This window comes from Pelodiscus sinensis, chromosome 1, assembly GCF_049634645.1.
Source record: "Pelodiscus sinensis isolate JC-2024 chromosome 1, ASM4963464v1, whole genome shotgun sequence".
NCBI lineage: Eukaryota > Metazoa > Chordata > Testudines > Trionychidae > Pelodiscus > Pelodiscus sinensis.
This window is the reverse complement of record NC_134711.1, coordinates 194680301-194707574: the sequence shown is the minus strand read 5'-3', so window position 1 is coordinate 194707574 and position 27274 is coordinate 194680301. Positions and strand designations below refer to the sequence as shown.

Below are 27274 nucleotides of genomic sequence, written 5' to 3'. Positions count from 1 at the left end.
TATACTTAAATTTTAACAGAGTACAATTACCCACACAATAATGAACTAGCGATATCTTATAAGTAACACATAATTTTTTTGTCAAATTTAACATTGCTACTTACGTGGAATAGGGTATGCAAATCTGTCTGGGTGTTTTGTGATGAGTGTATTTTTTATGTGTCTTCTTCCAACACCGTGTGCACCTAATTCACAATACAAAGAGGAAATTTATATTTGTTGTAAAGCAGGCTTTTTCTGTCCACGGCCTTCGCGTATAGCCCATCCTGCCACACAAGGCCCCTCACACAAAACCCAGATACTCAGAGGAGCATGGGCAGCACAATGCAGTTTTGTGAATGGAATTTGATCTTATAGGCATTCTGGGACTCACAGGTGCCAAAAAAATAGGGAGGTGAGCATGACTAGATAGTGCTTACAGATAAGCCTCATTTGACCGTAGCTTGACCAGTCTTAGGGGCAAGGGAAAAAGTAAACATAGGGTAATAAAACATAATTGTCTTACACTAACTATGCCCCATCTGGTCCTGTCCACGAGGGGATCACGCATACATCACGAAAATTTCTATAGGGCAGTATTGTCATACTACCTCATCACTAGCCTATCAGGCCCTGCCAAATGCAGACCCTAGCATGGCATCAGACACCGAATTTTTGTATAAAAGACCCTCTACCCCTTTGTTCGACGGAAGGTTCCGTGTATTGAGGGCACGTGTCTTTTTTTTTGCCCAGCTAAAGGATTGATCACCCTGAGGCTGCCTCCCCACCCTTTGAGACAAATATAGGGGTGCACGAGTCCTGAGCATGCTCCGAGTTCTAGTGTGTCTTTGTGTTGTTATCGTTTCTGGATTTGTAAGTATTGCTTTAAATGTATTAGTTATTGGTTTAATTAATAGTCAAATTGTGTTAATTTCACTGTGTAATTCTGTAAAGTGTATCTAAGTTCTGTTAACCACGCTGTGTAAATTGTATAATTTTGTGTTGTATAGTAGTGTTGTATTTAGGTTAAGTATAAGTGTTAGAAATAGAAGCCCCGGAGTTGTTAAGTTGTAAAAGTAGATTTATGACTAACTCCACCAGCTGTCCTAAAATAACCATAGAGGGGCTGGCTTTGGACGGTTCTTTTATTATCATTACTTTGGCTTTGTTTTTTGTATTTTTCATTTGTATGCTGCGTTGTCTTAGGCGAATTAGGGATAGTGATTTGATATAAGTGAATTGTAATCAAAGAATTGTAATCAGTTGGGTATAATTGTGCCCAAGCTTTTCTACGCAGTAAAAGTACTGAGCAATTGCTAGTTCAAACACCTACTTGTTAATTGCTGGTTTTGACCACTTAATAAAAATCATTTGTTTCACCATCATCCAGTAGTTTTCACTGGATAGTCGGCTTTAACCCTTGAGGCTCACATCACATCACTGAACCAAGGTGTAACAATATTCAGCATCATAAAGAGATTCAAAACATATTGTCAACATTAATGTTCTGTTTAGAATAAGATATACTTAAAATTACCTAGTAAGACTAGTGTTTTCCTTTTGAATGCTGGCAATTTTACTACTTCTTCATATGTGACGAGATCTAATTGATCAAACACTAAAGCACAAAACAAAATGGAAAGATAAGAGGAAAAAAGTGTATGAAGTGCATTGAGAAATAGATTGTCATTTATACCAAACTGTAATTGTAGTAACAATATTAAATATGCATTCCAAAACTATATTTCTAAAAAAATTAAACTGACAATACTGAAATATATTTAAATTAGACATTTTATGGTTGCAAGCTTAATGAAACCACTCATTTTTAAGTCCATACAAATGGTTAAAAACATAACACTGAAAGCTATTGAAAGGCTTAGGACAACTTGCATGTTATTTCATGCAGTAGTCAGCAGATCAAAAAAATTAGTTAAAATAGCATGCTATTCATATTTTTTGCATACCTAAAATTTAGCAGTACTAAAAGTCTACAGACAGTGACCAACATGAATACAATATGAAAACATCTATTTACACTAAAGGTAGAGGCTACTTTTAAAAATAATATTTTCTCTTAGAATTATGAAAAATGCATAAGCAAGTAGTTTGATTTCATGTTTTGTGGGTTTTTTCTTTAAACAGAACATGTTAATTATAAGTAGAATTCTCCTCAAACGCATGCTATTTTTATTCTCATGCTTTTCAAACTTTTGACACTGAATGGAGATTTGCAAAAAAATGAACCTCCACCATACTGAGAGCATATGAATATAAAAAAAATCTCATTTTAGTAAAATCTTAATTTAACTGCAATGTGTATTTTCTACAATGCCTATCTGACCACTGTCAATTGCTAAGGTACAGTATATGCATCAAATTGAGTTTTCTTCCTTAAAATAAGCCCGTTCCTTCTTATGGCCAATAATAGAATGTTTATGGTAACACAATCATTTCAGTAAAATTCTAATGAAGGAATGAAGAAGGGGGCAGTTAACTATAGTGAATACTGCTTTAATTTAGCTATAAGAATGTGGCAATCAGCAATTATGACAAAGATGATCGGGGGGGGGGGGGGGCGCACACTATCAAGAATTACCAGTATTATAATCCTGGTACTCTTAAAAAGGAAGGCAGAAAAGAAGCCTACTATATTTAAGCTTTAATTAATCTAGTAGTAGTCATTGCAGTAATGTTGTTTTCAATTCAGATTTATTTATTGTACTTAGAAATACACTATAAATAAGTCAGTTTAATTATTTAAGATTTCTTAACTTAGAAAATATATGGATTTGCAAATTTGTTAGTCTGTCAGAAAACATTCTGAATTCAATTTAAAGAAAAAGATTTTCCTCAAGTGTCACCAAATATTAAAATGTACTTTTAGAGGAATGTTATGATGATATTTTTCTTCATTCCAAGAACCTACAAAGATGGAGTACGTCTCTGCTGCAATTTGAATTCATTTAAATTAGGTAACAGGTTTATTCTGCATTAGAACGATCAGTGTATCTAATTTGTGTGAACCAGTTCTGCCACTTGAATAATCTAACACTTAAATAACTCATCCTCCCATTGGGAAAAAAATATACCTTTTATTCTCCCTGAACTGCAATACATTATATTAAGACAAACACCACAAACACTAACAGACAAAAATGGTACATTATAATGTTTTAATCACAAACTAGCAGCCTGGAGAATATAGGCTTTGGTCTAAATGGGATTACCTAATGACTGTAGGGTTTCCATAAACAGATGGAAATGATTTTTCATACACAAGATATGAGGAATACAAGGACACATTTAAAGACTGAACTTTTAATGTTTCTGTGCAACTAGCTAATAAAGAAAAGGAGTTATTGAAAGGAAACAGTAAGAAGCAAATAAAGAGGCATTGTCACTTGACAGGTTACTTACATGCACAGAGGCCATTGGGAGTAAGACAGCATGAAAAATGTACAGGGGTCATTGAGATATGGCTTGTAGTATATTAGTAAAATAAAAAGTATATGCACAAAATAAAACTTTCCCATGCAATATTCTAAACACAAGGCAAATAAATAACATTAAGAAATGATAAACGCATTTTATAAAAGCTTGGCAGTATTCTAATAATTATTTTATGCATACTTTGAAACATAACTTAAATCTCAGGAGTGGCATTTTACAAAGTCCTGCAATAGCATTTCTGTAAAAAGATTTATTTTCAAATACATTTAAAAATTACTACAATGTATCTTATAACACACCTGAAAATAATAAAGTCAACTATTAAAAAATACTATCTTTAGTTGACTTAAAATAGACTTTTGAAGATCTGGCATGATACTGTACACTCTTTGAGGACTTAGCTCAAGACATGAAAGCTGATTAGAGACAAAAGTGAGGTGTGACAGCAGCAATTATCTTCGTGTCAAAGGAGAAAATTCTGCCTTTTTGAATATAATAAACAATTAAACTATTTTCTCTGTGGCTTCATAAACTGTTTGATCTATAAAGCAATGTGGTGACAAGCTCCATTGACATCCTTGAAAACTGCACCAAAATCTAAACTATGCCCCTAAAATATTTAGCAAACCACACATTTTCAGTCAATAGCAAGGCTGTTTTACCACCTATATTCCAGCACCCTTTTCTCCTCCATAAAATAGTAACATGAGAAAATGGGTTGTAAAAATATATATATTAAAATTTTCTTGTGAATGCAAGTAATACAAAGAGGAGCAAATTCTACCTTTCAATGCTTTTGCATGACTTACTCGAGAGAGTTTGAATTAGATTCCTCAGATTACAACCAACTTTGCTGGTTTGTATTTCTAATAAGATTCAAAACAGGAAAGGGCCTACTTTCCAGTTCTGTGGTAGATGCTGCTAAAATCTTGTGACAACAGTCAGTTTGTGACATCATGACACAAGATAGTGAAAATCTCCAAACAGATGATCTGGTAGAATTTCTACCTTTCCAGATGACAAATCTCACAGGATTATAACTGCCAGTTGGGACCCAAAGTAAGAACAGCTCACAAGATTCTGGTAACTTCACATCCAAACCCTAATTGGTTATTAGCCCTCACTGTAGCTTTATCTTGTTATGAAGATAAACAATGTATCAGTGGCCTATTGGTATGCAGAGGATATGAGCAGGAACATAGGTTAAATACAAACTCTGCTAATTTTCACAAGGCTGTATACGCGCTCTAGAAAGCAATCTAATTATGTACAAGAAAAATAATTTGGTAATATTTGAGGTTAGCTCTAGTCAGTACTGCATTTACCAAATTTAATTATGTCTTATACGTGTAATATTAGTGTAATTAACCTCTTGGGGCCCTGCAATCTCCTGCATTAGACAATTAATTCCTCTAAATCAAAGACACTAAGACTGAATTAAGACTTTTCAAACAGATCCTAATTAGAACCTCTAGTCCGATTAGCCAGGTTTTTTTCTGGGCATACATACCAGATGGTACTATGCCTAGGATACCATTTTTAAAACTTGTGTTTGTTATGAAGCATTTTTATTTTTATTTATAAATTTTGTGAGAACTATTGGTGCTTTTATCAGTGAAAGGCTAACTACATTGGCCGTAGCGAAGCGTAATACAGGAAAGCATTATGCAAACCCCAATCATAGCCTGAAATATCCCTACTATATCAAGTCTAGCATGTATTCCTCATTCTCTCTTGTTTTCTTTAATATTATTAATTTCTGTAAGATGGCTGCAATATTATTTTAATTAAATGCAAATATTAAAACATGAGTAATTCAAACTAATAAAAGAAATTAAATTAAAAGATTTTCAGTCTGTATTTATCTTGCCTTCTAATGCTCAGATGTAGTACAACAAGGGTCATGGAACAAGTGAGTGATTTAATATTTTGTACCATATGTTTTACTGGAGGGCCAGTAGGACATCAGTTGTACTGACATAGCAATTGATATTACACTGTGACTAATCTTTTGAAAAAACATGAAAGAAAATGTTTTTTTCTGCTATAGACACCAGAGGATCACAACTGGAAAAGCTGCAGTTTACGCAATACATAAAGATACTTCACTATAAAGTGCTGGATATATATGTACACCCTGGTTCTGATAAAATCTTAAAAGCTCTAGAGACAAGAGTATCACAATGTATTACCACCACAGTTTACAATATAAATAAAAATGCAATACAAATAGAATACATTGACTATTTTAATTATTTTTAACATATCAAGATATTTAAATTTTCAAAGTCTACCAAAACACTTTTCATTTAGCATTCTAAATAGAATACAATCCTCAGAATGCAGCCAATTACAGGCATTAGGAGAAGAACTCCAAGAGTTGGTCTAATTTCAGCCAAATGTAATCAAGATTATAGTTGTTTAAAGCTGACTCTATGGTATAACTTCAGAACATAACTTCTGCTATGTTAGTCTATTGGATGTTCAACTGCAAAACTATACTTTTTAACTTCAAAGTGCCATTTATTTTTCTTTCAGCTGTAAAGCTTCAGAAATACCCTTTTGCTAATCATGTTTTGATTTACATAATCTATTTTAAATAACAATAGCTAACATATTAACAAAATTGTCTGGAAGCTGCTACAGAATACTCTGTAAGCAGGAAATACAGTATGGTATAAAACACTTTAAATAGCCCATTAAAATTGTATCTTGTTGTCTTCCACACAGTTCCTTTAATTATAAAACTAGAGCAGTACAATACTACTGCTGGATGTGTTATGGTCAATGTGTTTTGTCTTATTAGTTAAACTATTAAGTTTAAATACTACATTGAGAATCAGTGTAGAATGACTGGTAGAGCTCTCACTTTACTAAACTTTTCCTACATAACTCACTAGGTTCGTGGCAGTGCCAGTTGGCCATCAATAAATGAGGTTTGGCTGGCAAAGCAATTTTTTATGTGGCCTCAAAGACCCTTGCTTCTCATACCTGCATTGTGCTTTGCCAAGTATTTGTCTTTGTACTGCTTCTTTTTCTTTCCAAACCAAGTACAGCTGGCCTGCTGCTCTTGTTTGGTCTTCTCCATGGCAATGCAAGCTACTCGCCTGGCATGGGAAAGGGAAAAAATAGCTAATCAGCTTGTTGCTATAGACAACCTGGTATCATTATCATTTGCTGAAGTATTAACTCTTCTATTATAAACATGTATTTAAAAGAACACGTAATACTTCAAAAAAGAACGAGTAGTCCTGTGGCACCTTAGAGTCTAACAAAAAAATATGTATAGTATCATGAGCTTTCATGGGCATTTGAAGAAGTGGTTTTGCCCACGAAAGCTCATGATAAATATATATATATAAAAAAATATTAGTGTTAGTCTCTAAGGTGCCACAAGACAAAAAAAGAAAGCTGTTTGTATTTACAAGTGTACAGCAGGATTTCTCACACCACTTCCTTTTACTAAAGATGTTTAGTCACAGAAATGCATATTAATATATGTATTTTACAAGTGCATTGTTATAAGGACTGTTCTTACATCTCATAGCCCAGGAGAAAGAGAAGTCTAAAATGGCTTTAAACTACAATTGTGTACCCTGATTGTAGGCTGCTTCAGGAGCAAATGTCCCTGACATAATTCAGACAGGAGTAAACAGCGGGGCTGACAGCCACTGCAGGCCCCAGAACAACTTGTGTATGGGGGGGGGGGTCTGGCTCTGAGCCATAGAAGGGGTGGGGCCAAGGGCAGTCTGCCGTTAGTGTCACCCAAACTGGTCTGCATCCTCTCTAGCCTTCAGAGCCATGCGGAGTGATGCTCTGGAAGCAACTGATAGGGATCCAGGGCTCTGGCTGCCATTGACACAGTAAATTGTTGGGCCCTGGGGACACTGCTCCCTCCCATCCTCCTCGATGGTGGGCCTGGGATTAAAGACTTGGGTAAGTTTCAGCAGTGTCCCGAGGCTGCTGTGCCCACCAAAATCTCCATAGTGCTGCGTATTGCATCACCAGGAACATACCCTTCCCAAGCCAGAATGCAAACTATACCAGTGGTTCTGAATGAAGGGTGTGCATATCCCTGGGCGTGGGAGTAAGATTGGGGCGGGGTATGAAAAGGTCTTCCATGGAATACATCAATTCTAGAATACATCTATTCTAGATACTTGCCTAGTTTTACAACAGGGTACATAAAAAGTACCTACAACTAAAATGTCATACACTGATTTTTTTTTTCTTAGAACATAAGAATGGCCAGACTGGGTCAGACTAAAGGTCCATCTAATCCAGAATCCTGTCTTCTAAAAGTGGCCAATGCCAGATGCCCCAGAGGAACAAATACTCTCCCTCCACCCCAGGGATATGCATATCCTGCCACGCATTTCCAGCCTCTGACAAATAGAGGTTAGGGACACCATTCCTACCCATCCTGGCTAATAAGCATCGATAGACCTAACCTCCATGAATTGACCTAGTTCTCTTTTGAACCCTGTTGAAGTCCTGGCCTTCACAATATCCTCTGGTAAGGAGTTCTACACGTTGACTTCTACTGCTCTATAATACTATATAGAGCAGTAGACCATTCACTTCTCCTGTTCTATCTACTATACACTGAAATGGAAGAACAATATTTATATTCCAATTCATTTATTTTATAATTATATGGTAAAAATGAGAGAGTAAGCAAGTTTTCCGTACTGCTGTGCTATGACATTTATATTTTTATATCTGATTTTGCAAGTTTTAAAGTGAGGTAAAACGTGGGGCACACAAGACAAATCAGACTCCTGGAAAGGGTAAAATAATATGGAAAGGTGGAGACCACAGCTCGAATTAGGAAGTTACTCACTTTTTGCAGTAACAATGGTGCGTCAAGATGTGTGTCTCTGTGGGTGCTCCGCTCACGTATCAGTGCGTCCTTGCACCGGCGATTGGAAATTTTTAGCTCAGCAGTGCCTTCCCATGCTGTGCATGCGCAGTCGCTGTCTTGTGCTGTTTTTGTCCATTAACTATGCACGCGACATGGGTCTCCTCCGTTCCTTTTCTACCAGAAATTCTTTAGTAGACTCCAAAGTAGTGGGGAGAAAAGGACGGTAGTGGAGCATCCACAGGGAAACACTTCTCAAAGAGCCATTGTTACTGCACAAGGTAAGTAACTTCCTCTTCTCTTTCGAGCGGTGTCCCTATGGGTGCTACACACAGGTGACTAAAAAGCAGTATCCACAATCTGTGGAGATGGGTCTTTTGAGTCATCTATTAGAGGAGGCAAGGACGGTGTCATCCATGGGTGTCGTAGATAATGGTTCTTGCAGTAATGCATAGTGTTGTGCAAAACTATGGCATGAAGACCATGTAGCTGGCCTACAGCTGTCAGCAAGGGGTACAGAATCACAGAATTGGAAGGGACCTCGAGAGGTCATTGAGTCTAGTCCCCTGCCCTCAGAGCAGGAGTTTAGACCATCCCGGATAGATGTCTATCCAACCTGATCTTAAATATCTCCAGTGATGGAGAGTCCACAACTTCCCTAGGCAATTTATTCCCGTATTTAACCACTCTGACAGTTAGGAAACATTTCCTAATGTCCAACCTAAACCTCCCTTGCTGCAATTTAAACCCATTGCTTCTTGTCCTATCATCAGAAGACAAAGAGAACAATTTTTCTCCTGCCTCCTGGTAACACCCTTTAGATACTTATGTAGAAAGGCAGTCTATGCAGCCATCGCTTGCATGGAATGTGCAGCAGAAATGCCCATGGTGGAGTTTTGTTTCAAAGCCCGTAACAGGTATTTATGCAGTTTGATATCCACTTGGATATACATTGTGTGGAGACGGCTGTTTCCTTGTGTGAGCTGGACATAGAGTTAAAAAGTCTATTAGACATTCTAAATTGTTTGGTCCTGTCTATGTAAAATTCCACCACACATCTTGTATCGAGGGTGTGTATTATCACCTTCCTCAGGGAGTCATGTGGTTTAGGGTAATAGATGGGTAAGTAAATGGATTCATTAAAGTGAAAATCAGAAATGAACTTAGGTAAAAATTTAGCATGAGATCTGAGAATAATCTTGACCTCTGTGAAGAGAGCATAAGGTGGTTCAGCCATGAGGGCTGCAGATGTGATTGCGACAAGAAAGGACACTTTCATAGCCATGTGTTGTAGTGAGGCTGTTGCTAATGGTTCAAAGGGCGATCTCATTAGTGTGTCCAATACAAGATTCAGGTCCCGTGGTGGTACAAGTGGGCATACATGAGGACATGTTTGGGATAAACCTGCTAAGAACTGCCTAGTGTTTGCTTATCCAATCACCGAGACATTATTTACTGGTTTATGGAAGATGGTAATGGCTGAGAGATGAACTCTTATGGAGCTGATGGAGAGCCCTACAACACTGAGGTCCATTAAGTACTCTAGTACGGTAGGTATTGGGGTGGTATGTGCCTGTATGTAGCGCCGATGCACCATTCCTGAAACTGCTTCCATTTGTTTTGGTAGATGTACCTCATGGAAGGACAATGGCTGCCAAGAAGAATCTGTTTTACTCTCTAAGAGCAGGTGATCTCGTCATTCTGGAACCATAGAGAAGCCAGGTGGTGAGTTTGAGAGTCTGAGGGTTCGGGTGACATATTCTTCCGTGATGCTGAGTTAGGAACTGGGGAATGATAAGAAAGGGAATAGGGTCGGCCACTGATAGCTAATGGAGGTATGGAAACCAAGGCTCTCTCAGCCAGTATGGAGCTATCAATATGACCCCTGCTCAGTCTGCTCGGATCTTGTGGATTACCCTGGGAACCAGGGGAATTTGGAGGAAATGTGTATAAGAGTGGAGCTGTCCATGGCATGGTGAAAGCATCTCCTCTTGTCTGCTTGCCCTGCCCTGCTCTTGAACACAAGCGATGGCATTTGCGATTGGTTGTTGTTGCAAAAAGGTCCATGACCAGGAATCCCCACTGTCAAAATATAGGCAGGATGATTTTGAGACTGAGCTCCCACTTGTGTTGTTCGGAAAAATGCCTGCTCGGTTTGTCTGCCATGGTGTTCTGTTGACCTGGTATGTTCATTGCCATTAGTGTGATGTTTCTCTTCATGTACCAGTTCCAAAACGTGATTGCCTCAGCACATAGTGAGCATGATCAGGTACCCCCTGTTGGCTGATGTAAAACGTACATGGTGTGTTGTTTGTGAGGACATGTATGGTGTGACCATGGATGAGCAGCAGGAAATGGGAGGTAGGCATTGCGAACCGCCCTGAGTTCCAGTATGTTCATGTGCAATCTTGCCTCTCAGTGCGACCATCTGTCTTGGGCTCTCTGATGTCTGCAGTGGGTTCCCCAACCCATGAGGGATGCATCTGTAGTTACTAGATGTGAGGAGTCTGGATGGTGGAAGGGCACTCTGAAAAGGAGATTTTGTGGGCAAGTCCACCATTGCAGTGATGCCAGCACCAACGGTGGGGGTGCGACTTGTTTGGTGAGGCTGTACCGATTGGGGAAGCAAACCAAGCCTGCAGACATCTCATGTGGAGTCTCGTGAGGTGTACCACAAAGGTGGTGGCTGCCATGTGACCTAGGACCTGGAGATATGTATGAACAGTTGTCATGAAGTACACTGTCTATTATACCAAATAGGGTTTAAAAGCAATGTAGAGGAAGAGAAGCCTTGGCCATCACAGGAATTTAGTAATGCCCCAATGAATTCTATTCCCTGGGTTGGTTCCGGAGTGGATTTCTGTACATTTATCAGCAGACCCAGTCAGGAAAAAACATCCCTGGTAATGTTTGTCACGATTAGTGTCTGTTGTCATGAAGTCCCTTTGATTACGCAGATACAGGAATATGTTAACACCTTGTTTCCTGAGGAAGGCCATTACTATGGCCAGTGTTTTGGAAAAAATGTGAAGTTGTCAACAGCTTAAAGGGAAGGACTCGATAGTGGTACTGGTCATTGCCCACTGTAAATGGGAGGAACCTTCTGTGGACAGGGTGTATTGTTATGTGAAAGTATATTTGAAGGTCAAGGGCTGAGACCCAATCCCCCTCGTACAGTGCAGGTACGATGGTTCCTAAGTTCACCATCATGAATTTGTGGTTGTGGACAAACTTGTTGAGTTTCCTGAGATCTAAGATGGGCATCCATCCTCCTGTCTTTATGGAACTAAGGAAATAGTTAGAATAAAACCCTCTTCCATGATATTTGGGTGGCGCCTGCTCTATGGACCCCAGGCTGAGTAGTTTTTGTACCTCTACCTGTAGAAGGGACTTGTGAGAGGAAACGGGGAGGAAGGGTAGGTAAGGGGCACAGACATAAAGGGGATCGTATAGCCAGTTCTTATGATCTCGAGGACCCATTGGTCCAAAGTAATGAGGGCCCATTGATAGTAAAAGGGCCTCAGATGGTGATAGAAAATATGCGTGGTGTGCACTGGTTCTATACGGTGGTTGCTCAGGCCCTTGATCACATCTTCAAATTTGATGTTTCAGTGCTGCCAATTGAAGGGTGGATGACTGGGTATACTGGGCTCTTCTCCAATTAGACTATTATTTAGATCTGTTATCAAACAGTCTCTGGTGTTGCTGAAACAAAAGACAGGACTATGCAGCACTTTAAAGACTAACAAGATGGTTTATTAGGTGATGAGCTTTCATGGTGGGTCTGGCCCACGAAAGCTCATCACCTAATAAACCATCTTGTTAGTCTTTAAAGTGCTGCATAGTCCTGTATTTTGTTTCAGCAAGACCAGACTAACACGGCTAGATCTCAGTTACTAGTCTCTGGTGTTGTCTTTGATAGGACATATTCCTTGATCTCTGGTAATCCTCACATGAGCCCATTCCTGTTACCCATATCTAGACAGAGACTAGGGACACCATTCCTACCCATCCTGGATAATAGCCATTGATGGACCTAACTGCCATGAATCTATCTAGCTCTTTTTTGAACCCTGTTAAAGTCCTAGCCTTTATTAGATCCTCTGGAAAGGAGATCCAGGGGTTGTCCGTGCGGGCTGTAGCTCCTTCTCTTGTTAGATGACATGTAAATATCCAGCATTCAAAGGGTAGTACGTGAGTCCTTCACTGAATGAGTTATCTTATTAGTTTTGGCCATGAAAAGTTGACTCCTGTCAAAGGGCAGATCCTCTACCTTTGTCTGCAATTCACAGGGGACACCTGATGATTGTAGCCATGATGTGCGGCGCATGATGACTGCAATTGCAGTTCCCTGGCTGCCATATCTGCTATGTTCATAGGTGCCTGAAGTGCCATTCGGGTGATAGATTGGCCCTGTTTCAGCTGTGATCTCTTTTGTTCAGGGAGGTCCTTTAGGAGCTCCTGCAACCTGGTATAATTGGCATAATCACAGTTGGCGATAAGAACCATATAATTGGATACTCTGAACTGCAGGAGAGCAGAGGAATAAACTTTCCTTCCAAATTGTTCAGCCCTTTTATGTTCTTTATCCTGGGGTGCTGATTTGAATTGTAGGTGTCTGGAATGATGGCACACAGAATCTACAACCAAAGAGTTGGGCTGGGGGTAAGAGAAGAGAAAATCCATCCCATTCGCTGGGACAAAGTACTTTCTATCCAGCCTGCCATTAGTCGGGGGAATAGAGTCGGGGGGAATAGCATCGTCGTTTGATAATGCTGTCTTGGAAGATGGGGTGGGCTGTAGAATCTTAAGCAATTTGTGCTGCTTTTCTTGTACCCCTTGCAGGGCTATATCTTGTGACTGTGCCACCCTCTTAAACAGTTCCTAAAATAGCTTCACGTCATCTGCAGCGGGAGAGGAAGAAGGAAGAAACAGCCTTGTTGGGGGATGAAGACTGTCGAAATGGAGATTGACTGTCTGAATCAGATTGAGGTAAATTGTCATGTTCCTTTGCCAGACCTGTTTGAGCAGTAGTCAAAGGTGATGGTGGGGGATGGGTCAATGAAGACTGAGTAGTGGGCAGAGATCGCATTGTTGTGCATGCTCAGGTGACTACAATTGAGTTTTGTGACTCGGGCCAATATGAGGGGTGATCTATATTGTCCCCATGGTTCCTAGGGTGGTCATTGAAGTTAAGACTGCTGTGGTGGATAAGGCAATGGATGGTTAAACCAAGGGTACCGTGGGTGATGGTATGGTGATCAGTGTCTGCTTGAGTACTGGGAGGTCATTGAGCCCATTGGTGACGAGTGCTAGGAAGGACAACCTGCTCCCATGCCCGGTGCTAGGACCAGTGCTTGGAGAAGATGGAGTGGGGAAGTATGAAATATTCTCAGAGGAGTGCTGCTGCAGGCTCGAATACTCAATAATAGGAGAATGAGGAGAAGTGTTGTCTGTCGGCACCAGTGACGAAGACACTGGTGGTTGCGGTTTCGGTGCCGAGACTCTGTTGTCTTCTGGGCTCTCGGCTTTGAGGTTTGTGGTGCCGATGTGTGCTTCGATGTTGGTGCGCACCAGGAATCCAAAGACTGGTGCTGTGCTGATGTGTCTATCGGTACCAGTGGGGGTGGCATATTCACTTTAGTTAGTGCCGGTGTTTATAGTGTGGAGGAGGTGGCTTTCCCTCTTAAGGTTCTGACTCTGATCTTTTCGTCTCCGCTGTTTTTCGCATTTGTGAGGTGCCGGAGGTCGATGGCAGCTATGAGCACTCAGCATGGGATGTGGATGGCACTCCTGGTAGGGATGATTCCAGAGAGATTCGGGACTCACAGAGGTCTTGCATAGGGGTGAGTTGGCTCTTTTTCTCTCAGAGTTTCCAAAGTTGCAATTGTCTTTGCCTCTGGCGGTTAGAGGATTTTTCCCATCGCAAATTCTTAAGCCTCATCTCCCAGTCTTTTCTAGCCCTGGCAGTGTGGGCATTTCTGCACCACACGGCCTTTGCCGAGGCACTTTATGCATGAAGCATGCCCATATGAAGCTGGCATGGAGTTTCTAGAGGAATCACATTTTTTTAAAGCCAGGGGAGCCCGGCATATTGAAGAAGCTGGGGGAGCAAAGAATTTGGAGAAAAGAAAACAAAAACAAAAACCCAGAGCACTTTTTTTTTAATTAAAGAAAAACAAACTAGGGCTAACTAACAACTAATAGTACTAAAACTACCAACTAACTAATTTTCCCATCTTTTTTCAGTCAGGAGAGCACTGCTCCGAAACTGTCTTCTGCCAAGGCCAGTAGAAAAGGATATGAGAGAACCTGTGTCATGCGCACAGCTAACGGATGAAAACAGCATGAGACAGTGACTGCACATGCGTGACGTGGGAAGGCGCTGCTAGGCTAAAAATCTCTGATTGCAGGTGTGAGGATGCACTGAAACCTGAGTGGAGCACACACAGGGACACTACTTGAAGAGAACCAAGGCTTGTAATGAAGTCCTAGGACTGCAGCCTTATGGCTGTGTGCCTCAGTGCCTGTACTGGGGTTTTAGAGCTCCTTCATGCTACTCAGTGGTCCTTTTACCAGACATAAAGGGAACAGGAACAGTTGTTATGATCTCAAATGACATATTTAAGGCCTGATTCTTTAATGTGATACATACATGTTTCACCTTCAATCATGACTGAGAGCCCATTTTCATCTGCATGAAAGGATATGTTTGCAAGAGTGTGCCCCAATACATTTCAAAGGCTTATTAACAAAGCTTGCTTTCTTCAAGTGCCAGAATCCAGTGCTTTGTGTTTCTCTTGCAATGGTGGATGGCCTTAATATTGCCTAATATTGCAGTGCAGACATCTTTTTGTACTAGTGGGGTCATAAATTCTTGCATATAGAAAAAAACAAACCAAAACCCCAAATAAAGTTTTGGTAGCTAATAAAGGCTCTGATCCAGTAATGTACTTAAGCATGTGAGCAGTCCCACTGAAGATCTATACTTAAATGCACTGCTTAATCAGGATCTCAATCAGGATTTGACTTTTTTGTATCGAAAGAGGTGTGTGTGTGTGTGTGTGTGTGTGTGTGTGTGTGTGTGTGTGTAAAATCTTCTGGCCCATATATTGATTTTGTATTTATTTTCTAGATCTCTAAAATATGGGTCTCAGTTAATATAGATCTTAAAGAGCTCCTGTGTTTTATTGAAAACAAAATCCAGTTAATTCCTACATTTGATTCTGTAGTCCTGATGTAGGCAAAGCTCTTGTAAGCTGTGCATAAATAAGGGAAATAACTACAATTGAAGATTCTGGCTTTAAATAGACATTTTGTTTGGCATGAGATAAAAGACTACGTAAACATACTAGCTATTCCATAATATAGAATTATGAAAGAGAAAAATACAATAAGGATAAAGTCATTTTTATAAAAACAAACAAAAGCTAAAGCACACAACCCCAAACCATACCATTCTTGAAGCTCAGGAGAAGGAATGAGGCCTGCAGTACCATTTTTGGAGTTCTCTAGTTTACCCTGCCACCAGTTGTGATCATCTTTGCTAATGATCTGGATAATGTCTCCAACTCTAAATCTGATGCCAGCTTCTTTGCAGGGGATGAGGTCATCCTTTGCTGGATCATATTCAAATTGTGCTCTTACATATATCTATAAAACAAGAGTTTGTAAAAGACATTATTATATTAACCTATATTGGTATTAAATATAGTAGGTGAAAATTTAAACTGCACATCTAGCTACCACATACTGTATGCTTACAAGCAGATGAAGAAACGATGGAAGCAAGTGACAGTTGATAACAGTGGAGACAATGTGATGTTATTTTTAATTATTGTGACTTCTACACATTGTAAAGTCTGACGATACAAACAAATGTTCTCATTCTGTGTGGACTCTTATCTACAAATCTTTAAAAGGGATTGCTGGAATTACTGAAAGCTACATCTGCATATTATTAGCAGTAATCTAAAATTATAGTTGAAAGTTAGTACCACATTTCATGGCTTAAAACTGTACTTAATCAGCAGCAAAAGCTACGTAACATTTTCAAGTTGGACAATACTTTAATGATAATAAGCAGGGCTCGACAAATTGCTGTTTCTACTCGCCCGTGGCGAGTAGATTTCAGCCGGTTGCCCTGTTTATCGGCGGCGCGTGCATGCGAGTAGATTTTCGCTGCCGTTTGATAATAAGTATTACTATATATAATGGACTTATCCTATCTCTGTACTAATCAGTATTCATTTAGACTATACCAAATTCTCACTAAACATAATAAGAAACCCAGTGTGTTCAAATATATTTGCTTGGGTAGAATCTAATCTCTGTATAATTTAAATTAGTGCAAATCCATTCTCAGTTGCATATACTCTCATAAGCAGCAATAATGGTAGGCAACTGCTGTTCTTTCAGTAATGGCTTCTAACTTTGTGTGTCATCCCAGAACATTGGGGCTCCTATAAGGTGGGTGCATAACTGGCTGGATAACCGTACTCAGAGAGTAGTTATTAATGGTTCACAATCCTGCTGGAAAAGTCTAACAAGTGGGGTTCTGCAGGGGTCTGTTTTGGGACCAGCTCTCTTCAATATCTTCATCAACGATTTTGATATTGGCATAGAAAGTATGCTTATTAAGTTTGCAGATGATACTAAGCTGGGAACAGTTGCGACTAATCTAGAGGATAGGGTTATAATTCAAAATGATCTGGACAAATTGGAGAAATGATCTGAGGATGAAGTTTAATAAAGACAAATGCAAAATGCTCCACTTAGGAAGGAACAATCAGTTTCACACATACAGAATGGGAAGCGACTGTCTAGGAAGGAGTACGGCAGAAAGGAATTTAGGGGTTATAGTGGACCACAAGCTGAATATGAGTCAGAAGTGTGATGCTGTTGCAAAAAAAAAAGCAAACATGATTCTGGGATGCATTAACAGGTGTGTTGTGAGCAAGACACAAGAAGTCATTCTTCCGCTCTACTTTGCACTAGTTAGGTCAGTTGGAGTATTGTGTCCAGTTCTGGACACTGCATTTCAAGAAGGATGTGGAGAAATTGGAGAGGGTCCAGAGAAGAGCAACAAGAATGATTAAAGGTCTAGAGAACATGACCTATTAAGGAAGGCTGAAAGAATTGGGTTTGTTTAGTTTAGAAAAGAGAAGATTGAGGGGGGACATGATAGCCGTTTTCAGGTATCTAAAAGGGTGTCATAAGGAGGAGGGAGAAAACTTGTTCATGTTGGCCTCTGAGGATAGAACAAGTAGCAATGGGCTTAAACTGCAGCAAGGGAGGTTTAGGTTGTACATTAGGAAAAACTGTCAGGGTGGTCAAACACTGGAATAAATTGCCCAGGGAGGTTGTGGAATCTCCATCTCTGGAGATATTTAAGAGTAGGTTAGATAAATGTCTATCAGGGATGGGGTCTAGACAGTATTTGGTCCTGCCATAAGGGCAGGGGACTAGACTCACTGACCTCTCGAGGTCCCTTCCAGTCTTAGTATTCTATGATTCTATAACAATGATATTACAATTAACAGCCTGGAAAGGATATGGTTTCAGGAGATAAACAGCAGAAATGAAGTTTTCAACTATTCTGTTTTAAATAAAAAGGCTTTGCATTTTCCATGAATCAGAGGAACTAAAACTTGTTAAATGTCCTGACAAAGATCACACAGAACATCTGAGACAGAACTTAGAACAGAAAACAGATACCATAACTTCCAGAATTATGCTAGTGCTACAAGATCATACGTGACTGTTTGGGAAATCCACCCATGTACAAGAATTCTGATTGATTTTATGAACTCTATGTATAATTAACCCTTGGCATGAATTGAATCAGCTACTTCTTGACAGGGACCATGCCAAATTTCATGCATGCTGACAAGAAGGACAAAAATGATAATATGGAATGATTTTCCTCTGGCAGAACAACTGTAATCCACACACCCACTGGGTGTGTTTCACTGACCCATATAGTGCTTGGATGCTAGTGGGCCTAAGAGGGCTTAGAAACATGCAGGATCCAGAATTTGGATTCAAACTCAGCAGTCTGGTAAATGGCCAACAGTAGAAGCTCTATCACGTCTGTCACACCATCCTACCCCGCATTTAAAATGTGATTATAATCAGAAAAGTGACTGGAATAACAGCACTATGGAATTCTATGCTTATTGTCACAATCTCATCTTCCATATCAAATTTGCTTGTTTTGCTGGTAAGATATTTTCCCCTAACTGGCAGCCCTGAAGAACCAATCTGGGATCTTCATGGCCCATGCAGACTCACTAGTGAGAACAATTTCACAACTGGAACTTACTTAATAGTTCTTTTGGTGCTATATAACCCCAAAAAGGATATAGTTCATTCTGCAAGAGCTCTATTGGCTCCGCAGTATAAAGAGGTTAAGTAAGCAGATATGTCTCTGAATACACACAGACACTTTTGGAATACAGACACTTTTCTGACCACAATTTGCTCTGCTTGCTTTAGATCATATGCATTTTAAATACATAACTGTAAGGCAGAGCAATATATTTTATTTAAATTTGTAAGCATTTATCCACCTTACTGTCTTTCACATTCCACTCCAATAAAGCTTTAATAGTTTAGTAACAGCACTTGGATGCTAATGATTATGGTAGTATGAAACTAACTCAATTCCTTCTCTCAAAACTGTTTCTTGCATAGGCTTATCTGTCTGGGACCTCTAGAGACAACAGGAAGCTGCAGGACTTCAAAAAAAAAAAAAAAAGGGAAACAAAAGAAGAGTAGCCTACTGCTCAAACAGGTCTCCCTACTGACTGATAAAAAAGACCTTTACAGAATCCATTCATCCTGAAGTTCTTTGAATTTCATGACTATAATGACAGTTCTTGTAAATTATTCCCAAGTCTTTGCATTGCTAGAGCTAGTGGTTGAATCTGTGGTTCAGATCCAGAGAAAGTTTCCCCTTCTTCAGAGGCAGACTGTGAAAAGTCATTCATGGGCCTGCAAGAAGTCATTGATAACAATGGATCTGGAGCCTCCTGTGCTACGTGATGGTATTGTAGCTGAAACAAAGAAGAGTTCTCGGAAACGGCGGGGAAAAATCATTAGGAAGTATATGCAGAACCCAAAAAAGGTTTCTTCTTAGGAGGGAAGACCTGCATTGTTCTGTGAAGACATTTAAGACTGTTTTAGTTCAGGCTAAGAACATAAAGCTGAGATGGGATTAAAAAAAAATCCCTTGAGCTCCTAAAGGTTAAAAAAACCCAAAACAAACAAAACAAACAAACAATGGAGGGCCTCTTTGCTCTTCTGACCCAAGACAACTTCTGAGAGAGAACCTGCACCAATGGGTCACCTCCTTTTCCCTCTCTGAAGGTGATGAAGGATGATTTCACATGTCACCTGGCTCCAGTGTAGCCAGGGCTCTCTGCTCCCTCTACCTGGGCAAAAGCAGAGGCTGCTCATTGTTGGCCAGATTCTGTCATACTTACTCACTCAAGGTGCAACCAGTATCCTGGAATAGCTATTCCATGTCTTTTAAACAAGCCCGTTATTTCAAAATAGCTTTTGAAATAACAGGCTTGCTATTCTGACCTCCCTATAAATCTTGTTCCATGAGGACTAAGGAATGTTTCAGAATAATGTGGTATTTCAAAATACACTAGAAATAAGATACACAATTTGCGCAGATCAAATCGCGTAGCTTATTTTGAGCTATGGGTACAGTGTAGATGCACCCTCAGAATACTACCTAGCCCTATAAATAGCCAAGAAAGGATCTATTAAAAAAAGAATGAAAGCAGAATCTGACCCAAAGAAGACACCTGTCATTGAGGACAAAATACTGCTGGAACCACGCAAACATTGCAGTCTGTATTTCAAAGAGATGCAGGTACATAATACATGTAAGCTCAGGCATGTGTATGTATATATTACACACACACACACACAAGCATACACAAACAAACAACCCCCCCCCCCTCAAATGTCTAACAAAACCAAGCTGCTCTGTAACCACTACAGGAAAAATGAAGATGGACTGTAATTCAAGTTCACAGGGATACAAGTTAAACACTATAAAATTTTTTAGCAAAGTGATGAAAAACAAAATTTGTAAACTCTCTCCTTTAAACTCCTTGTGAAATCTGCTCCAAAATTTTCAGAAGAAATCTGCACCCTGGAGTAAAATATGATACATTAATGGTACATCTACCCAGTTGCATGTAGATCAAAATAAACTATGCAATTTGAGCTACGCAAATTGTGTAGCTTATTTCGAGATAGCATATTTCAAAATTTGGCGCTGTCTAAATAGCGCTAATTTCAAAACAGAGTGCTATTCCAACGAGTCCCTTAATCCTTGTGCAGCGGATGTTATTCCAAAATAGTGCTGCTGTGTAGACATACCCTAAATGTGTAGTGTGCTGATTTTGGTGAAGTGTAGGATTGAAAATTAACTTTATAAATGGAATGCTAACTTCAGATTAATGTCCTTCATAAAAATAATCATTAGTATTTAGTAAACATTAATAACTAGTTATGAACTAGTTAAAATATTGCACTTTTAATGTTTTTTCAAAATGATGTTATAAATAATTTTAAGCTTTCTTTTTTTCCCCTCAGTAGAGTCTAAATTTGTGGAACAGCATAAAGCTCTACATTACTCTGAAGTGAAAACCAGTGCTGGTTTCAAATTTGAACAGTCATGTACATGTCCATTAATGCATTCTTAATAATTAAAACAACCACAGAGTCTCAGACACACACATAAATGGATGGAAGAAACATTGCTGTGAATTAACAATATGCAATGAGTTAAAAACAAAATGGGATGCATTCTTCAAGCTTAAATGTTATAGTGCAGCACACACAGAATATGGAATGGAAAAAGGTAAGAAAGGGTTGGCTACTAGCAACTATATTTAGAAAAGCTCCTAGGGAGGATATCTATTCACCTGTCGTCCTTTTGGTTGTGTTGTTGATGGCAAGTCCTGCAGAACAAAGCCAACCCAGGAGAAGAAATTTTCATTTTAGAGCATACAACATAATTTGTTAGTGTAATTTTATTATATTACAGGAAAATGTTACATTGCAGCAAAATGTTATATTGCACATATGTATAAAACATGGACCCAATTCTTAGGAGTGCTTATTTCTTAAAGAAAATCAAACCCAGGCTGTTTAGCGGCAAGCTGAAGAAAGCAGGTAAAAGTTTAAGCAGATAGAAAATGTGCTTTTATTTTAATAAAAAATTCAGCATCTTCAACACAAAAGCACCTGCAAGTGAAAGAGGCTTTTTATAAGAATGCCTTTTTCAACTTAATAAATACATAAATTAGATGTGTTTCTAAAAAAATAACAAATATTTAAAATAAATATTACTAAATTTTATCTTGGAAAGATGTTAAATTGTAACCAGGAATAAATTTGTGAGTGGCTCTATTATGTTGCAAGTTCAGTATTTTTCACATAAATATATAGAAATTTTCCTCCACATAATTATCTTTTATCATTATAATTAGAATATTTTACCTAGTGGCTAATCATTTCTAAATTGTAATTTAGCTTTAAAAATTAGTTGCTCTGTTCTGGGCTTTTAAATTGATATGCAATCTCCTGATGTGACAGCATTGTTGAAGTTATCACAGTGTGCAGAACTGAGATTCAGCAGTACTCTTACAGAAATCTTAAAGAAGGAACTTGCAGATACAGATGTTTGTAATGTTTTGTCATATACATCACAATGACAAATGATAAACAATACAAATTGCAACATCTATTAAGAAATATTTGAAATCTACATGAATATATGCTGAACTGGAAGTACTTTGTGTTAAAGATGTGATGATACCAGTTTGGTTTGTAGTGCAGTTTAAAGCCACTTCCTTTTGCTTTTCATACCCAGGCAAGGCTCATATTTCACAAAGTTTGTGCACGTACCACAACAGCAGAGGGCACACCAATTCCTTAACTCAGATAGCGGAAACGAATGCACACTCCAGAGGTCTCTTAAAACTCAAAGGCTGGAAAAACCCTGAAACACCTGCTGTGCAATGTTCCTTGAAACACTTCTTTTAAAGGTTTAGAATGGAAATAATGCTTCCACTTTAAATCCTCACTTAGTTTTGAGGAAACTAGGTCCAGGAAATTGCTAAGATGAGTGAACTGCCATGTTACGCTTATTAATATTTAGCTAATTAATTTAATGTTAATGAGAAGAATATGTTGTTGAGAAAACCCTTAAAAGGAGAAAATGGGGAGTTATAATTGTAGTACCCTTGAATATATCAGCAGAACACATTTTTCCACTGAACACATGTAATTATAACAGTAATGGTAGATGAGCACCAACAAAATTTGAACACTTTCTCTGTCTGAAACTGGAGGTCTTACCGAAACAGAATTGTTAGTGCTGCTATGACCATTAGCTGGGGACTGTCTGGATGTAGAGGGGGAATCTCTCTGAAATAAGACACAAGGTTCATTAACACACAACACTATCACAGGTACACAGATATATTTAAATGAAGAGTTACATCCACAGCTTTATAATAATTTCTTCAGCTGTTTCTTTGGAGAAAATTTCCACACTATAAACTGCATAAGTCTCCCAAAATATCGAACAGTTTTTTGCAATTTGAGATTTGGATTGAATTGCTTATTTTCCCTATAAACTAAATATCACTATTTCAGGATTCAGTTTTCTGAATTTGCCAATATCTGGGACCACTTTTTAAGCATTGCCTCACATGGCAATCAAAACAGTCCGGTTCATAAATAGCTATCTTCAACAAAACATTTAAAGATTATATGCTGAGCAATTTAAATAGGAGGAGCAACAGCAATCTTCAGCGAACAAGTGATTTTGGACAAACTTTTTAGTCATTTAGGTGAGCTGACATTGGGAGTGATCTGTTCCTGCTCCATTAAATGTCCTGATGAACACTGCCTGAACCATTCTGGAGGATCCCAGCTGGAGCCCTGAGCTGGCTGCTAGGGAGAGATAATTGACTTTTTTTTAAACTTTTGCTTTTTTTTCTTTTGCATCTTGTGTCATGGCTTTGTAAAGTTTCAAAGTTCTTTAAATATTTTATATTCTAATTGGTAGATTTATTTTGCCAAAATAAATACATTTCTAATAAAATAAATACATGCAGAATAAAATTCTGCCAAACTGCAGCTTTTCACACAATCCCACATGACATTCTCATAATCAATCTAGGGAAATGTGGTCTAGTGGAAGTTTCTATCAGGAGGAGCATAACTAGTTGAAAGACCATTATCAAAGAGTAGTTCTCAATGGACTGCTGACAAACTGGGTCAGTCCTGGGTCCAGTACTATTCAATATTGTTTATTAATTAATTATTTGGATAATGGAATGTGAATATAGGCAGTCCCCGGGTTACATGGATCCGACTTACATCGGATCCCTACTTACAAACGGGGTGAGGCAACCCCGCACTAGCTGCTTCCCCCCAGCAGACCAGGGAGATGCGAAGCTAGCGCCCGCCCAGCAGACCAGGCAGACGCGGAGCGGCTTTTCTCAGCAGACACCTCAGCTTGAGAATAAAGGACTGAGGGAAGTGAGGTGTGGGAGAATAAAACTGAGCTCTGGAGAAATGTTTGGCTAGAGTTTCCCCTACAATATGTACCAGTTCCAACTTACATACAAATTCAACTTAAGAACAAACCTACAGTCCCTATCTTGTACGTAACCCGGGGACTGCCTGTATGCTTACAAAATTTGTAGATGACACCAAACTGAAAGAGACTGCAAAGTTATAGAGGATCTCAAATTAAATATTAGTCAACAATCTGATGTAATGAGAAAAAAAGCTAATATTATGAGATATACCAAAGATGTATTAAAAGATGTGTCATATGTAAGACACAGGAGGTAACTGTCCTGGTGCTACTCAGCCCTGGGGAAGCCTCATCTGGTGTATGTGTCCAATTCTGGGTGCCACATATTAAGAAAGAGGTGGACAACTTGGAGGAGTCTGGAGGAGAGCAACAACTATGATAAAAGATTTAGAAAACTTGATCTTAGGTATGTTTAGGCTTAGGGAGAAAAAAGACTGAAGGGGAACAGATAACATTTTCAAATATATTAAAGGCTGTTATAAAAAAGAGAATGATCACAATTGTTCTCCATGTCCACTGAAAGTAAAACAAGAAGTAATACGCTTAATCTGCAGCAAAGGAGATTTAGGTTAGATATTAGGAAAAACTTTCTAATTCGTGGTTTTTATCCATGAAAGCTTATGCCCAAATAAAGCTGTTGGTCTTCAAGATGCCACAGGACGACCCTTTGTTTTCTAACTAGAGAGATAGTTAAGCTCTGGAACAGGATTTTCAGGGATGTTGTGGAATCCCCATCACCGGAGAATTTTTAAGAACTTAGATTAAATACCCATCAGGATTTACTTGGTTCTACTACAGCTCCTCCTGCTGAGATAGATGACCTCTCTAAGTCTCTTCCAGTCCTGGATTTCTATTATTGTGTGACTCTATTTAACAAAAAGCCACCACTTGCCTGAGCCATGCAGAGTGACTTTATGCTCCAGAGGAGTTTCATGGTGGTTGAGACATTATCTGCAAAGCGCATGTTAGAACATTATGGAATGTGAAATGGGGATCTGTGATTGTTTTGGTCTTAAAGAGTGCAGAAAAGGGATAATTGCTGAACCTCCTGTTTATCCTTGCTATTTGAAATGCACTGTACATTACAATATGAGCTCATCATCAAAAATCTCAAGCACTAATTGGATATTGATTCTTTACACAAAATAATTCATTTACATATTGTATAAAAACCAAGAACGCAGGAATGTAATGTTCCATGCCTAAAATCCTCTTAGGTTTGCTGAATTGTCGGTATCATAATATTAAAGAACAAAATGAGAAAAAAAACCAGAAAAAATTAGAAATCCTTTGTGCATAGCTTATTAAACAGTGCATTTAACAAGTGCATTAGAAAGATCCCATCTACCCTGGTCACAAGACATTTATCTGATTAGACTTCACCATTAACAATATATTAACATATATACAAAAGTTATGTAACAGCACTCATAACTATCCCAAAATGCCAACGAATAGTTCTAATAACAGGCACTATTTATTGTTGATGCCTGTACTATTTGATGTGCTGTATCAACTCAACATAGCATTCAGCCCTTATTAGTTTTGACTTGCTGGGTATGGCTTAAAATGAAATTCCATGAGTAACCACCTAGAGGAGCTCCAGACCTGAAGTAGAGGAGTGCAAGTTTGCTAGTCTTATAACTTTTAAGATCTTTTAGATCAATAAATTTCACCATAAAAACAAATAGCTCTGCATATTTCCATTAGATGGGTTTGGAGAAAATACATAGTCATTTGGCTGCCTTAGTCATTTACAGTACTTAACAGATTGGCAGAAACACATTTTTTTTTTTTTGCAAAAATCTTCAAGTACAACAACTTACTTGGATAACTGGAAGGCTAAATAAGCTACTTTTTATTTATTTTTTAATGATCTGTGCTTCAAGGAATTGTTCCTTGTTTTTCTGTATTTGGCTTATTACCTGTCCTGGCTAGGATGATTTAGTTGGGATTGGTCCTGCTTTGGGCAGGGGGCTAGAGTCGACCTCCTGAGGACTCTTCCAGCCCTATGAGTCTATGATTCTATGCCCATTTAAGTAACATTAGATGGTGGGTAAAAGAAGGGTTAAGTCAGCTTTAGAGTGGCTGTGCAGAACCACCAACCCACTCAAGAAAGGGCTCATTGAGACAGCCAATCAAGGGAAGCCTTGTCAGAACAGCCAATCAGGGCCAGTAAGGATCATACATAAAAGGGCTGTTCAGCAGAACAGAGGCCAGTCTCTCCCTGGAGGCAAAGGAGAAGAACTTAAATTAAATTTTTAAATTAATGGAGATTGCCTATCTTCTAGAACTGGAAAGGACCTTGAAAGGTCATCGAGTCCAGTCCCCTGCCTTCACAGCAGGACCAAGTACCATCCCAGATTAATTTTTGCCCCAAATGGCCTCCACAAGGATTGAACTCACAAACCTAGGTTTAGTAGGCCAATACTCAAACCACTGAGCTATCCCTTAAAGCCAGCACCCAGGACAGCACAGAGGTGGGCAGGATTAGGTGGTGCGAGAGGAAGTGCCAGTCAGCTAATTGCCAGACTGGCGGGTACGTCTAGATTGCAGGGCTTTTCTGGGATATGGTCAAGGAACGAGTCTGCTTTTCTGGAAAAAAAAAAAGTCAGAAAAGCAGATGCATATTGTCGGCATCCCTGCAAACCCCATTTTACGAGGAAGAAGGGATATTTTGAGAGAAGGTTTTTCCCCCCGAAATTTGGCCCTGTGTAGATAGGGCCTCTTTTGGAAGTAAATCAGAAAAAGATACGCAGTATGTGTACCGCAAATTGTGTTTCTTTTTCCGATATATCTTTGTAGTCTAGGCATAGCCTGAGGCTTTGACTCAAGGGGCAGAAAAGGTGCTGCTGCAGAGAAGTGGTCCAGGGAAGTAGACAAAGGAGTCAGAGGAGGGGCAGTATGTGGCTGCCAGCTAGAAGGGTCCTGGGTTGGGACCCAAAGTAGTGGTGTCTGCTCCCTTTCTGTGGCTCCAACTTGCCACTAAGGGGAATGGCCAGCAATTTGTCCCTGGGGCAAGTGGATGGAACTTGGACTGCAGTCAACCACTGAGACAAGTGGCTGGACAGCGGACTGCTGTTCCACTGAAAGAGAGGAGAATGGAAATGGGCACAACCAGAGGGCTGTGTCCTAGAGAGGACTCTGCAATCCTTGAAAGTGATATGGCTCTGGAGCATATATTACAGCAGTGAGACATGACTAGAGGAGGGAGTCCTGTGTAAAGACTGGGATTTAGCTCAGAGCAGCCAGCAGGAGGTGCCACAGTGGTGAGTCACGCCCTGTCACATCCCCTCAGATGCAGTCATCTGTTGGCACTGCCCACCTCTCTGTCTGTCTAA

At 39.3% G+C, this 27274-nt stretch overlaps 1 protein-coding gene across 10 annotated transcripts in view; it reads right to left on the bottom strand.

Moving 5' to 3' along the window:
• CASK (calcium/calmodulin dependent serine protein kinase) overlaps positions 1-27274 on the bottom strand; it is a 363612-nt gene that overhangs the window by 14202 nt on the left and 322136 nt on the right. For 6 of the 10 annotated variants that reach the window (XM_075912872.1, XM_075912881.1, XM_075912913.1 and 3 more), the window contains 6 exons: positions 22682-22750; positions 21244-21279; positions 15750-15946; positions 6424-6539; positions 1517-1597; positions 105-185 (listed from right to left, as the gene is read on the bottom strand). In XM_075912872.1, coding sequence (XP_075768987.1) covers positions 105-185; positions 1517-1597; positions 6424-6539; positions 15750-15946; positions 21244-21279; positions 22682-22750 — 580 coding nt within the window. The remainder of the gene's footprint in view (positions 1-104; positions 186-1516; positions 1598-6423; positions 6540-15749; positions 15947-21243; positions 21280-22681; positions 22751-27274) is intronic. The other 4 variants (XM_075912888.1, XM_075912920.1, XM_075912925.1 and 1 more) reach the window with 3 other exon arrangements.